We start from the raw sequence: 13,623 nt of genomic DNA, 5'->3' as shown, positions 1-13,623 counted from the left end.
GCTAAGTCATGCATAACAAACAATGGTCACTTTTCTGAATACTTTAGCATACAAAAAGGTGTTAGACAAGGCTGCCCGCTGTCTCTCTACATATTTATAATTTGTATAGAATTATTGGCAAATGAAATGAATACAAATGAAAATATATCCGGAATAAGAGTGAAAAATACAGAAATCAAACAAAATCTCTTCGCAGATGACGCATGCTTCCTTCTGGATGGATCCAGATTGTCATTTGAGACCCTTATTGCAACCCTTGACAATTTTTCAAAAATATCAGGCCTGAGATTAAATAAAAATAAATGCACTGTTCTGCGCATAGGACGTATGAAATTTTCAAACATTATTTTCTGTAAAAAACACAATTTTTCTTGGACATCGGAAAGTGCAAAAACGTTAGGTATAACATTTTTGAATAACACGGACGAAATGACCGAGTATAACATCAAACCAAAGATTAAAGAGTTTAAAAATTGTCTCGCAAAATGGCAAAAATTGAAATTAAGTTTAATGGGGAAAATTACAGTTTTAAAAACATTCGCCTTTCCGAAACTTATATATCCTTTAACAGTTTTAAATAATCCAGACAATGAAATTATAAAAGACATAAAGAACTCAATGTTTTCATTTTTGTGGGATTATAAACCAGATAAAATCGCGAAAAACAAAATTGTTCAAAACTACAAAAATGGAGGACTCAAAATGATTGATCTCGAAAATTTTATTGATGCGCTAAAATCAAGCTGGGTGATAAGGATGTTATATCAACCAACAACAAAATGGGCAAAAATTTACAGTGACATGCTTGAAAATAATGGCAATCTCTTTATCTTTAAATGCAACCTAAAATCATCAAATATAGACTCTTTGGAATTGAAATCTAAATTTCTAACTGAATGCTTAAAAGGATGACGCCGCGCGAACTATATAGAAAAACAGACAATCATAGGGAAAGAAATACTCTGGAACAATTCAAATATCTTCCTATTGAATATAACATTGTTTTACAAAACATGGTTCGATCGAGGTATTACACAAATAGAACATATCTTTAACTACAGGAACAAACATGTTCATACCTTCACAGAACTTCAAGAATTATATGATTTGCCCCGTTATGATTTTTTAAAATACCACACTTTAGTTGGTTGTATACCAAAATGCTGGAAAGAAAAAATTAACAATGAAGAAAGGTCATACGTGCCACCTAGTTACCTTATTAATAGAATCACCCCGACAACAAAAATATGCAAATTTATAAACGAACTGTTAATAGAGAATACACATATAAAAAACAACAAACAAGAACACAAATGGGAAATGCTTTTTAATAAACAGTTACATTGGGAATCAATATTTACAAACAATATTCAAATCACAATAGATTCCTCCTTAAGAACGTTCCAGTATAAATATATGATAAACATTGTTCCCAACAACGAAAATCTGTTTAAATATAGCTTTGTAGAATCTAGTCTCTGTGATTTATGTTCAATGTCTGTTGAGACTAATATGCATTTGTTTTGGAATTGTCCTAATGTTCATATTTTTTGGAACAACATTGAGACATATATAAAATCCTAACTTAGCATTTGTACTGATTTCAAATTGTCTTATGAATGTATTTCATTTTGTAATACTTTTATCAACAATAGGAACTGCTCAAACTGTGTCAATTTTATTGTATTACTAGGAAAATATTTTATATTTAAATGCAAATATCAACGATGTCCACCAATTTTTCAAAGATTTTTGGAATATTTTAAATACAAAATAAAAATCGAAGAGATTATCGCAAGCTGGAAGGGTAAAACTGAAAAACATACTCAGAAATGGAATAATTTTGTGATTTAATTCTGTTTTCTTAAATTTCTGGGAAAAAAGAAGATAAATATGTTAATATATCTACTTCATATGCTTTTCTACTTGTATACATTTGTGTCCTTCATTATTCAAAACATAACACCTTTTTTCAATTTCATGTATTCCATATGTATATATATATATGTACTTTTCCCTGTGTAAAATGATGGTATGTGCATATATTATGTAGTGAATAAAGTACTTAAAACGGAAAAAAAAAGAGTTATGGCCCTTTATTAAAAGATGAACTTTTTATATAACTTACATAATCAATCATATTTCTGTTAAGGGATAAACATCTACATCGTCACGTAAACTTGCTTCATGGGGTCGTGTAATAACGTTGTAAACATTCCCCGGTAGTCACGCAATCAGTGGACAACAATTTACATAAAAGGACCGAAAACTCTTCAGCCACTAACCATATGGTAGGAATATACAGTTGTAATGTCAATATCCGTGCATGGGCGCATGTACATCCAAGCAATAATTATTTTTCCAGATATTGACGAATGCGCATCATCCCCATGTCTGCACGGTGGTACGTGTTCAGATGGTGTCAACGCTTACACCTGTACATGTCCAGCTGGGTTCAGTGGATTGAAGTGTGAAACCAGTGAGTTATATTATGTTTTCAACATTTTTCAAGATCCAATAAAAGGATCCGGACATTACCCCCCCCCCCCCTCCCGCAATATTTAATGAATCATAGTAGAAAAGGAGCTACGTTTTGAAGAAATCACTATCACTGCTTTTAAATTTATTTATTTATTGGCGAAACAATAAAATGACCAAAAGAAGACAATAAATGCATACATTCTTCTTATATTTGCTGTATTGTTGACATATTTCTAATTCCGAGCGCCTTCTTACAGGCTGCCTTATCTCGGGTGTAATTTATTTGTAACGACATTGTTCACATTCACCGGTAATGACGCATTGAACTTTTGTTTAAATTAAAACTCTGCAAGTGGTTGCTACTGACCTTAATATATACAATGCCACCCTATCCCACGTTAGAGGAAATGAAAATTGCGTTTGTATATATTTGGCTGAGATGTTCAGAAAACAACGTATGCAGAATATAGTCCAAGCAAGCATGTACTATTCATGCGGGGTATAATTCATAAAATGACGACATTCATATGGTCTAATAATGTTAATTTTCGGGCCTGCGTATGTAAAAACTATAACTCCTTTGCAGATCTTGACGAATGCGCATCGTCCCCATGCCAACACGGTGGTACATGTTCAGATGGTGTTAACCGTTACACTTGCACATGTTCGGCTGGCTTCAGTGGAATAAACTGTCAAACCAGTAAGCAAGATTTTTTCACCTGTCTCAACATCCAACATTTCACGAATATAGTACCGGACGAATGAATCTTTCATCTTAATATTATGTGGGCTACTTTGAAGGAACTTCCGACAAGAGCTTGACATTGGATTTTGGGGCTCCATCTTATTCCGGGGGTAAGTAAATGGAAGAAAGCAGAAAAATATGAAGACCCACTTATACCCTTTGTTGCGTTTCTGAATTATTTCTTGTTTAAACAGCTACATTGGAGGTGGAATTGTCTCTGTGCAATTGCTATCGAGCACATTTTGTAACCCTTGTACCGATTTTGTAAGCATAACCCGAAAGCATTCAATAGAAGATTTGATAGTATTTGATAGTATTTAAGTACCGGAGATACGACGAGTGTTCGTTCTTTACTTGTGCAGATAAAAGTCAGTGATGTCAACGTGTATCGAAAAAAAAATATTATAGAAGTTTTAGGAAAATTATGTTAAAGCTAATGTGTTGTTGCCAAATTAAATACAAAGCAGATGATAAGCTGGCGTTTTGTATCGCTCTTGCATGTTTTTATCATATTTGTAACACCACTACAGTCGATTGGTGTATAACGGATAGCTAAGGACTTTGAGTCTCATTTCAACGTAAGCACCATGCATTCAGTAATTTAACCATTAAACTTAGATAGACACATGTCTTTCCTATTGAAACATGCCGGCGGTTTTAAATTTCCGAAAAAATATTATTTGTTTACAGCGCGAATTTCATGGTACACTGATTCAGCCATTACCGGATCGCTTTGGTCTTTATCTGATATTATCGTGTTATTTCTTGAAATTTGACACAGCATTTGTAAAAAAATAATTGCAATATATGTACATTTCCAGAAAGAAAATTCATTTCTGCGTTTAATAAGACCAAGTTCATGGAGATCGCTGCACAATTGATGAAGTAATGGCTGTTCAAAGCGATGCACCCTATATTCGGGTCATTTTGAGTTGAATACCTTGTTATATATAAATAGATTTGATAGTGAAAAATATGTTTTCAGAGAAATTATTTTTTCGTTATAATTTGATTATTTTTCATTAAAAATGATGTTTTCACTAATTAATATCATAGTCACACGCTAACCACATGTGTATTGAACAACTTCAATTGAGTTTATATTTATTTTGAGACAATCCCCACATTCCTGAATATGGGTCATCACATTGTCCGTTATTCACTAAATCCCGAGTTGCAGCTCTCGTGCTTATTTTATATGGTACGCATCAATTTGGTTTCTGAGCATTCTTACTTTTGTAAAGGAAACATAATTCTAAAATATTACATCAATGAACATTATGTTTATCAAACAAAATCTGCAAAATGCAAGAAACCATTCGTCTGCACTTTTCCTGTCGTCACAAAAACGGTGCGTACATAACGTGACCTTGTTTTGCTTTCGACAAAAGAAACAGTTGTAAACATTGACACACGTCAACAAAAACATGAATCGACTTAACAATGATAGGCTTTGTGTATTCAATTCATAGAAAACTATAAATCTTAACATAAATAAAAGTATTTTGCAAAAAACGTTTAACCTATCCGTAACTCACTAAAATCCGCTATACACCAATCGACTGTAGTTATAACAAGATAATTGTTATATGCTTATCAGGATTCGTTCGCAAGGACGGTGAAATATGTTTGAATATATGAAACTGCACGTTCAATCATCACACGTTTTGTTCCATCGCTAGATAATAGTTATACCCCCGTTTCAAAGTAAAGGAGGCATACAGGAATCACTATAATGTCTTGTGGTCTGTCTATATGTCCGTCTGTTTGTCAATGAAAAAAAAAACCTATCCGAAAGCGTTCCCCTATACGTTTTAACGTAGGTTTTATCCAGGCTAAAACGGCAAAGGTGGGGGAGAAGCTGATGTCAATATGTTGACATCTTTTATGCACATCGTTAGAAAGTGAACTTTGAACTAAATCAATTATGCTGTAACTATTAAGTACTGATATCCAGTCATCCATTCAGCATATACCAAGAGGTATGTTCTTAATCAAATAATCTTTGCAGTTATATTAGGTAATACTTAATATTTTTCTAAACATGACAACACATTAGTTATTTATGAACATTGACACATAACAAATGGACAATAACAGATGCGGAATACAATGAATGGTAGGCACATTATAATACAGAGTAAAACATCTTCATTCAACAGCATTTCATAAAAATATGTTTTTGTAAAACAATAATTTCATATGATTCATAAAAGAATCATTTTCGAAATATTTTCAGAAAAAAATAATAAAATAATTTGCTGCTAATGAAACTTTTACAATACGGGAAAAAACCTGTATTATTTAGCGAGCGCGATTGTGTGTTTGAGTTTTTGTGATCTTGCCTTAATGCGTATATGAACAATTACAGACTTCAACAAACAGCTGATATGCTACAGTTGTGAAGACATGTCTGACCTTGCACTCTGTGATACAGTACAGAAATGTGGCGAAGGGGAAGTAAGACGATTTTTAGATTTTTTTTCTTCATTTAAAGGCGGTTTAAACAAAATATTATTTTAAATCATTTCAAACACCGCTTGTTTGATATTTTTGTATTTAAAGTATGTGAAACTAAATTAAAAAAAAAATATTTTATCAGGTGTGTGTGGTAGAGCGAACTTATGCCAAGTACAGATCGGGATGTGCCAATAGTTCGGTAACTAAATGTTATACGTTATGTTATGTCTTTATCAACTATACAATAAAGATTTAAATGGACATTGTATAACCTATTGTTGCTTTATATAGTTCTCCCCTCCTGGTGCTGTTTCATTAAATTGATGTGTATTACATTTCAGTTGTTTTAAACGTTTATATTAAATATTATATTTAAAATGCATGCATGCTTTTAAATTTTGCTTATATTGATTCAGATTTGTACGAAATTTCCAAGTTCAAGACACTGTGCAGAATGTTGCAATAACGACTACTGCAATGGACGTGGATGTGGGGATGAAGGTGAACGCAATTTTAACTCATATACATACACAAACGCAATTGAATTATGTATGTAATAATTTAATTAGAGTCGTTATCAGATATGGGTATGCCAGAATTAAATTTGTTTCATATTTGTATAGGTTTGGTCGCAAGAAACGAACGGGGCCCACTGTGCTATGACTGCAATCATGTTCGAACCATTCAGCAATGCACGTCCATAAGACCGTGTAATCAACACGAGGTTTGTTTAAATACGAGTAGAATACGTTAAGTTAAATTGTGAACAATTATTCATTGTATAAACTATTATATTTACACTGATTTATTTATAAAACAATTGCCACATCGGTTTCTCATTTTATATGTTCACAATAACTACCGGATGCACAAATTTAAAAACTCTTATACAATTGCAAGATTAAATAGCATTTTGTGTTTTCTAATACAAACTTCTAATTTTCTAGACATGCAGTATCGAGGAATTCGAATGGCTGAATCTCACACACTTCAAGCTTGGGTGTGTAGATGCACCGGTATGTGGATGTAATTATAGTAAAACATTCATGCATACAGATATATAAAATTTCGGTTTATAAACATTCCATGCGAACCGTAATGCATTTATGTATTTCAGTTTATTATTTACAAATTTATAAAATCCATAATGATAAGTGCAGAGTGTGCAATATTTTATAACAAAAACCATTGCTTGAAATATAATAACTAGACTAAAATAGAGTTATAACTCAGTTATAATTGTTTTTTACTTAATTAATTTCCAGTGCAGCGCTATTGGGAACGGAGTTCTGCGTTCTTTGCCACGTTGCAAATCGTGTTGCGATCAAGACTTTTGCAACACCAATTGCACACACCATCAGTCCATAGGCATAATTGGTATCCAATAATATTTTCCTACGAAACATTTATTATACATCGGATAGGTCAGCCCTGTGGATAATACATGAGGAAAATAAAATTTGCTCTACAAATTATTTTAGATTAGTAGAATATTAATTAATTAATAATTAGTTGTATGCAACAATAACAAAAACAAAATTATTAAGCAAAAACACTGTTTACAATTATATAGCCAAAATGTTATACGAACGAGCATCCAAGTTAACAATCAATTTTTCGATTTGGAGCTTCAAAATTACATTAGAGATAGTTTAAATAGTTATTAGGTTAATGTTGCAAGACAACGTCATGTGTGTAACAATAGCATTTCAGCAACAAAGGTATAACAAGAAAAGAACTTCGCTCGGATACAACAATCTTCATTGTTCATACATTGTGATGACTGGAAAAAGAGACGTTTTTTATAATTACATGGAACATAATTTGTTTGAAATAGAAATCAATTGATTGAACGTTATTAAATGAATGAGTTACGTGTATATCTATGTTCACGTTGATATTGTGTTATTTTTAGTAAACGTTAAGTAATTCTCTGTTGATACATAATACCGCAATAATATATGTTTATATTTTATTTTAGGCTGACACGACGACCATCTGGCAAAAGAATTGTGAATCTTTATTGAGTGTGCGTTTACAATGTGTAAATATGCATATGAAGATTAAATATACAGCAAAGACTGTTATTGAACATACACATTTGTTTTCACTTCAACTTGACTTCAACTTGACTTCAACTTGACTGCTTACCATCAACTTTGCACTTATTATACACATGTAATTAGTGCTCTGGTCAAAATAACACAATTTTTTTATACATCTTATGCTATAACCTAACAAGCATATTCATACGCAGTGAACCAAATGGTATCGTCGTATCGAGCGGTTGTTATACATAAACTATATTATCGTTTTATAAATTTAGTTTTTAAGTAATGTATTACACATAGGTCTTATCATTATTACTGCTTAGAAACACAATAATATTAGCAATAATTATATATTTTTTAAAGAGTTTCTGTGCAGATGTGCATACAACGGCATATGGGTACACTTGTTGGTCCTATATCAAATACGAGTAGACTCGTCGTATCGGCGTAACCTTGGTCATTCAAATTTCATTAAAATAAACACTATTTCAATGAAGTTACGACTGTGAGATAGTTCATCAATAGTATTTGAGATTCTGCTTTTATATTTATATAGTGGTTTAAAATTGACAAAATAAGATTTTGATATTACTATCGTATATACTCTCTTTAATACGGTGCATATCTTTGAGGTGAGTGATCACTCATCGTTTCCTACTGGACCTGAGTATCACACAATGTTTTGTCATTATATAAATTTTCTTTATATCAATACGTTATTACTGACACAATTGTATGGACAGTTTAAATATTATTTGGTTTAATAGTTTCTCCATTTTACGATATCGATTTATTACGATAATGGATGCTATATTAAATAACGAAATATTTAAAATGTCGGCAATTTAAAGAAATCAAACAAACATATCGACTGTACCATCTATTGTATGCGTTTTAGTCTAAGCTCGCTAAATAAACATTCTTTAAAATATCCCCAGAATAAGCGATTGAATAATACCATATAAAGTAACTTACATCAGGTCATGTCTAGATCTCTGCCCAGTTCAACTAATTAAGAATATTTTGAATTGGATTTACACCAGAAACTATTTTACAGGGCGTTGACATGTTTCTTTCAGAACTGTCACTGTATTAAATGCCAAAGACTCGATTTCGAGCCAAACGCTAAATTAACGTGCATCCGCGCCTAGTGCATTCAATTCAACCGTTGCATCTGTGGATGAAATGAGGCCGGAAGGACATATGATCGTCATGGTTATAACACTTATACGAATGGGAACAAACAATCTCAGAATGCTTTAAAGAACATATGCCTTGTCACGTAGTACCTGACCATCTTTCTTGTTATGCTCCGCAAGATATTATAATAAACACAGACAATTATAATGTTATATCTAAGTACATATGCTCTGTCCGTACCGTTTTAAAGTATTATTAAGGTAAACAATCACATAAAGGCAGCATTTCCCCCGATGTACTTACGAGTATCTATAAGATAACTCAGTTTAAATTAATGGTATAGGGCATCATGATTTGATGCTTTAAGCTCAGGTTGAGCATCATTCTTTGCTCGTACTCCGTAGGCTTTACATGTTAACGTCATCTCATCCTTAATCTCTGCGAACATGTAGGTAATTTGAGCCTTTAAATAGCTGTCTAGAACTATTTGTTTCAAATCATACTACTTGAAACGAACATAGGCCACGTCCTAGGGGTCAAATTCAGGCTTTTCCCAGGTTCCTTTAGCACAAGGGAACACATGTTCTTGAATTTACATATCAATTGTAAACATGTCCATAAATATTAAAATTATGGACACCCCTGAGTTTAAATGTATAAATTATTTTATTCATTTATTTAAGCTCTTGAAATATATAGAAAGGACATAAACACAAACAGAAAGTTGTGATGCACTAGTACATGAACTATAAAAATAATCTCAAACTGTTCGATCAAGAATGTATTGTAATAGTACGAGCACACGATTTTTGCAGCAATTAGGAACGAGTGTATGACAACAACGTTCTTCTTGCGCGATAAGACTGAATTCAGCATATAAGTTGTAAATAATTAAAAACAGACGAACGCGTATATACGAACAAAACAACGGAAAGGCAATGTGGTTTAATCAATTAGACACAATACGTATTTTTCAACAAATATTTTGCATAACTTGCCTTATTGCACATGCCAAAAAGAACAAATCGCAGATCAGAATCGAAGTTTTATTTCAACTTAAGCACTACATGTGTTTTGTGTATTGTTGAAAAAGCTTTAGGCATGACACTGTTTTCACTTAAAGATAAATATAGCTAATCATTATTAATTTAGATTGATTACATTTCTTGATTGATTACAAAATCTGCAAAATGCAAGAAACCATTCGTCTGCACTTTTCCTGTCGTCACAAAAACGGTGCGTACATAACGTGACCTTGTTTTGCTTTCGACAAAAGAAACAGTTGTAAACATTGACACACGTCAACAAAAACATGAATCGACTTAACAATGATAGGCTTTGTGTATTCAATTCATAGAAAACTATAAATCTTAACATAAATAAAAGTATTTTGCAAAAAACGTTTAACCTATCCGTAACTCACTAAAATCCGCTATACACCAATCGACTGTAGTTATAACAAGATAATTGTTATATGCTTATCAGGATTCGTTCGCAAGGACGGTGAAATATGTTTGAATATATGAAACTGCACGTTCAATCATCACACGTTTTGTTCCATCGCTAGATAATAGTTATACCCCCGTTTCAAAGTAAAGGAGGCATACAGGAATCACTATAATGTCTTGTGGTCTGTCTATATGTCCGTCTGTTTGTCAATGAAAAAAAAAACCTATCCGAAAGCGTTCCCTATACGTTTTAACGTAGGTTTTATCCAGGCTAAAACGGCAAAGGTGGGGGAGAAGCTGATGTCAATATGTTGACATCTTTTATGCACATCGTTAGAAAGTGAACTTTGAACTAAATCAATTATGCTGTAACTATTAAGTACTGATATCCAGTCATCCATTCAGCATATACCAAGAGGTATGTTCTTAATCAAATAATCTTTGCAGTTATATTAGGTAATACTTAATATTTTTCTAAACATGACAACACATTAGTTATTTATGAACATTGACACATAACAAATGGACAATAACAGATGCGGAATACAATGAATGGTAGGCACATTATAATACAGAGTAAAACATCTTCATTCAACAGCATTTCATAAAAATATGTTTTTGTAAAACAATAATTTCATATGATTCATAAAAGAATCATTTTCGAAATATTTTCAGAAAAAAATAATAAAATAATTTGCTGCTAATGAAACTTTTACAATACGGGAAAAAACCTGTATGATTTAGCGAGCGCGATTGTGTGTTTGAGTTTTTGTGATCTTGCCTTAATGCGTATATGAACAATTACAGACTTCAACAAACAGCTGATATGCTACAGTTGTGAAGACATGTCTGACCTTGCACTCTGTGATACAGTACAGAAATGTGGCGAAGGGGAAGTAAGACGATTTTTAGATTTTTTTTCTTCATTTAAAGGCGGTTTAAACAAAATATTATTTTAAATCATTTCAAACACCGCTTGTTTGATATTTTTGTATTTAAAGTATGTGAAACTAAATTAAAAAAAAAATATTTTATCAGGTGTGTGTGGTAGAGCGAACTTATGCCAAGTACAGATCGGGATGTGCCAATAGTTCGGTAACTAAATGTTATACGTTATGTTATGTCTTTATCAACTATACAATAAAGATTTAAATGGACATTGTATAACCTATTGTTGCTTTATATAGTTCTCCCCTCCTGGTGCTGTTTCATTAAATTGATGTGTATTACATTTCAGTTGTTTTAAACGTTTATATTAAATATTATATTTAAAATGCATGCATGCTTTTAAATTTTGCTTATATTGATTCAGATTTGTACGAAATTTCCAAGTTCAAGACACTGTGCAGAATGTTGCAATAACGACTACTGCAATGGACGTGGATGTGGGGATGAAGGTGAACGCAATTTTAACTCATATACATACACAAACGCAATTGAATTATGTATGTAATAATTTAATTAGAGTCGTTATCAGATATGGGTATGCCAGAATTAAATTTGTTTCATATTTGTATAGGTTTGGTCGCAAGAAACGAACGGGGCCCACTGTGCTATGACTGCAATCATGTTCGAACCATTCAGCAATGCACGTCCATAAGACCGTGTAATCAACACGAGGTTTGTTTAAATACGAGTAGAATACGTTAAGTTAAATTGTGAACAATTATTCATTGTATAAACTATTATATTTACACTGATTTATTTATAAAACAATTGCCACATCGGTTTCTCATTTTATATGTTCACAATAACTACCGGATGCACAAATTTAAAAACTCTTATACAATTGCAAGATTAAATAGCATTTTGTGTTTTCTAATACAAACTTCTAATTTTCTAGACATGCAGTATCGAGGAATTCGAATGGCTGAATCTCACACACTTCAAGCTTGGGTGTGTAGATGCACCGGTATGTGGATGTAATTATAGTAAAACATTCATGCATACAGATATATAAAATTTCGGTTTATAAACATTCCATGCGAACCGTAATGCATTTATGTATTTCAGTTTATTATTTACAAATTTATAAAATCCATAATGATAAGTGCAGAGTGTGCAATATTTTATAACAAAAACCATTGCTTGAAATATAATAACTAGACTAAAATAGAGTTATAACTCAGTTATAATTGTTTTTTACTTAATTAATTTCCAGTGCAGCGCTATTGGGAACGGAGTTCTGCGTTCTTTGCCACGTTGCAAATCGTGTTGCGATCAAGACTTTTGCAACACCAATTGCACACACCATCAGTCCATAGGCATAATTGGTATCCAATAATATTTTCCTACGAAACATTTATTATACATCGGATAGGTCAGCCCTGTGGATAATACATGAGGAAAATAAAATTTGCTCTACAAATTATTTTAGATTAGTAGAATATTAATTAATTAATAATTAGTTGTATGCAACAATAACAAAAACAAAATTATTAAGCAAAAACACTGTTTACAATTATATAGCCAAAATGTTATACGAACGAGCATCCAAGTTAACAATCAATTTTTCGATTTGGAGCTTCAAAATTACATTAGAGATAGTTTAAATAGTTATTAGGTTAATGTTGCAAGACAACGTCATGTGTGTAACAATAGCATTTCAGCAACAAAGGTATAACAAGAAAAGAACTTCGCTCGGATACAACAATCTTCATTGTTCATACATTGTGATGACTGGAAAAAGAGACGTTTTTTATAATTACATGGAACATAATTTGTTTGAAATAGAAATCAATTGATTGAACGTTATTAAATGAATGAGTTACGTGTATATCTATGTTCACGTTGATATTGTGTTATTTTTAGTAAACGTTAAGTAATTCTCTGTTGATACATAATACCGCAATAATATATGTTTATATTTTATTTTAGGCTGACACGACGACCATCTGGCAAAAGAATTGTGAATCTTTATTGAGTGTGCGTTTACAATGTGTAAATATGCATATGAAGATTAAATATACAGCAAAGACTGTTATTGAACATACACATTTGTTTTCACTTCAACTTGACTTCAACTTGACTTCAACTTGACTGCTTACCATCAACTTTGCACTTATTATACACATGTAATTAGTGCTCTGGTCAAAATAACACAATTTTTTTATACATCTTATGCTATAACCTAACAAGCATATTCATACGCAGTGAACCAAATGGTATCGTCGTATCGAGCGGTTGTTATACATAAACTATATTATCGTTTTATAAATTTAGTTTTTAAGTAATGTATTACACATAGGTCTTATCATTATTACTGCTTAGAAACACAATAATATTAGCAATAATTATA

General features: G+C 31.9%; 1 protein-coding gene across 1 annotated transcript in view; it reads left to right on the top strand.

The window, feature by feature from the left end:
• The window catches only part of LOC127835545 (plexin domain-containing protein 2-like), a 122,167-nt gene extending 108,850 nt beyond the window's left edge, over window positions 1-13,317 (top strand). The window contains exons 13-21 of the mRNA XM_052361981.1: window positions 2,366-2,479; window positions 3,068-3,181; window positions 5,598-5,686; window positions 5,829-5,885; window positions 11,638-11,722; window positions 11,845-11,945; window positions 12,169-12,237; window positions 12,487-12,598; window positions 13,203-13,317. Of these exons, the coding sequence (XP_052217941.1) occupies window positions 2,366-2,479; window positions 3,068-3,181; window positions 5,598-5,686; window positions 5,829-5,885; window positions 11,638-11,722; window positions 11,845-11,945; window positions 12,169-12,237; window positions 12,487-12,598; window positions 13,203-13,207 (746 nt within the window). The 3' untranslated portion in view covers window positions 13,208-13,317. The remainder of the gene's footprint in view (window positions 1-2,365; window positions 2,480-3,067; window positions 3,182-5,597; window positions 5,687-5,828; window positions 5,886-11,637; window positions 11,723-11,844; window positions 11,946-12,168; window positions 12,238-12,486; window positions 12,599-13,202) is intronic.
• The last annotated feature ends 306 nt before the right edge of the window (window positions 13,318-13,623 follow it).

This window comes from Dreissena polymorpha, chromosome 6, assembly GCF_020536995.1.
Source record: "Dreissena polymorpha isolate Duluth1 chromosome 6, UMN_Dpol_1.0, whole genome shotgun sequence".
Lineage (NCBI taxonomy): Eukaryota > Metazoa > Mollusca > Bivalvia > Myida > Dreissenidae > Dreissena > Dreissena polymorpha.
This window is presented reverse-complemented; position numbering and strand designations above follow the sequence as displayed.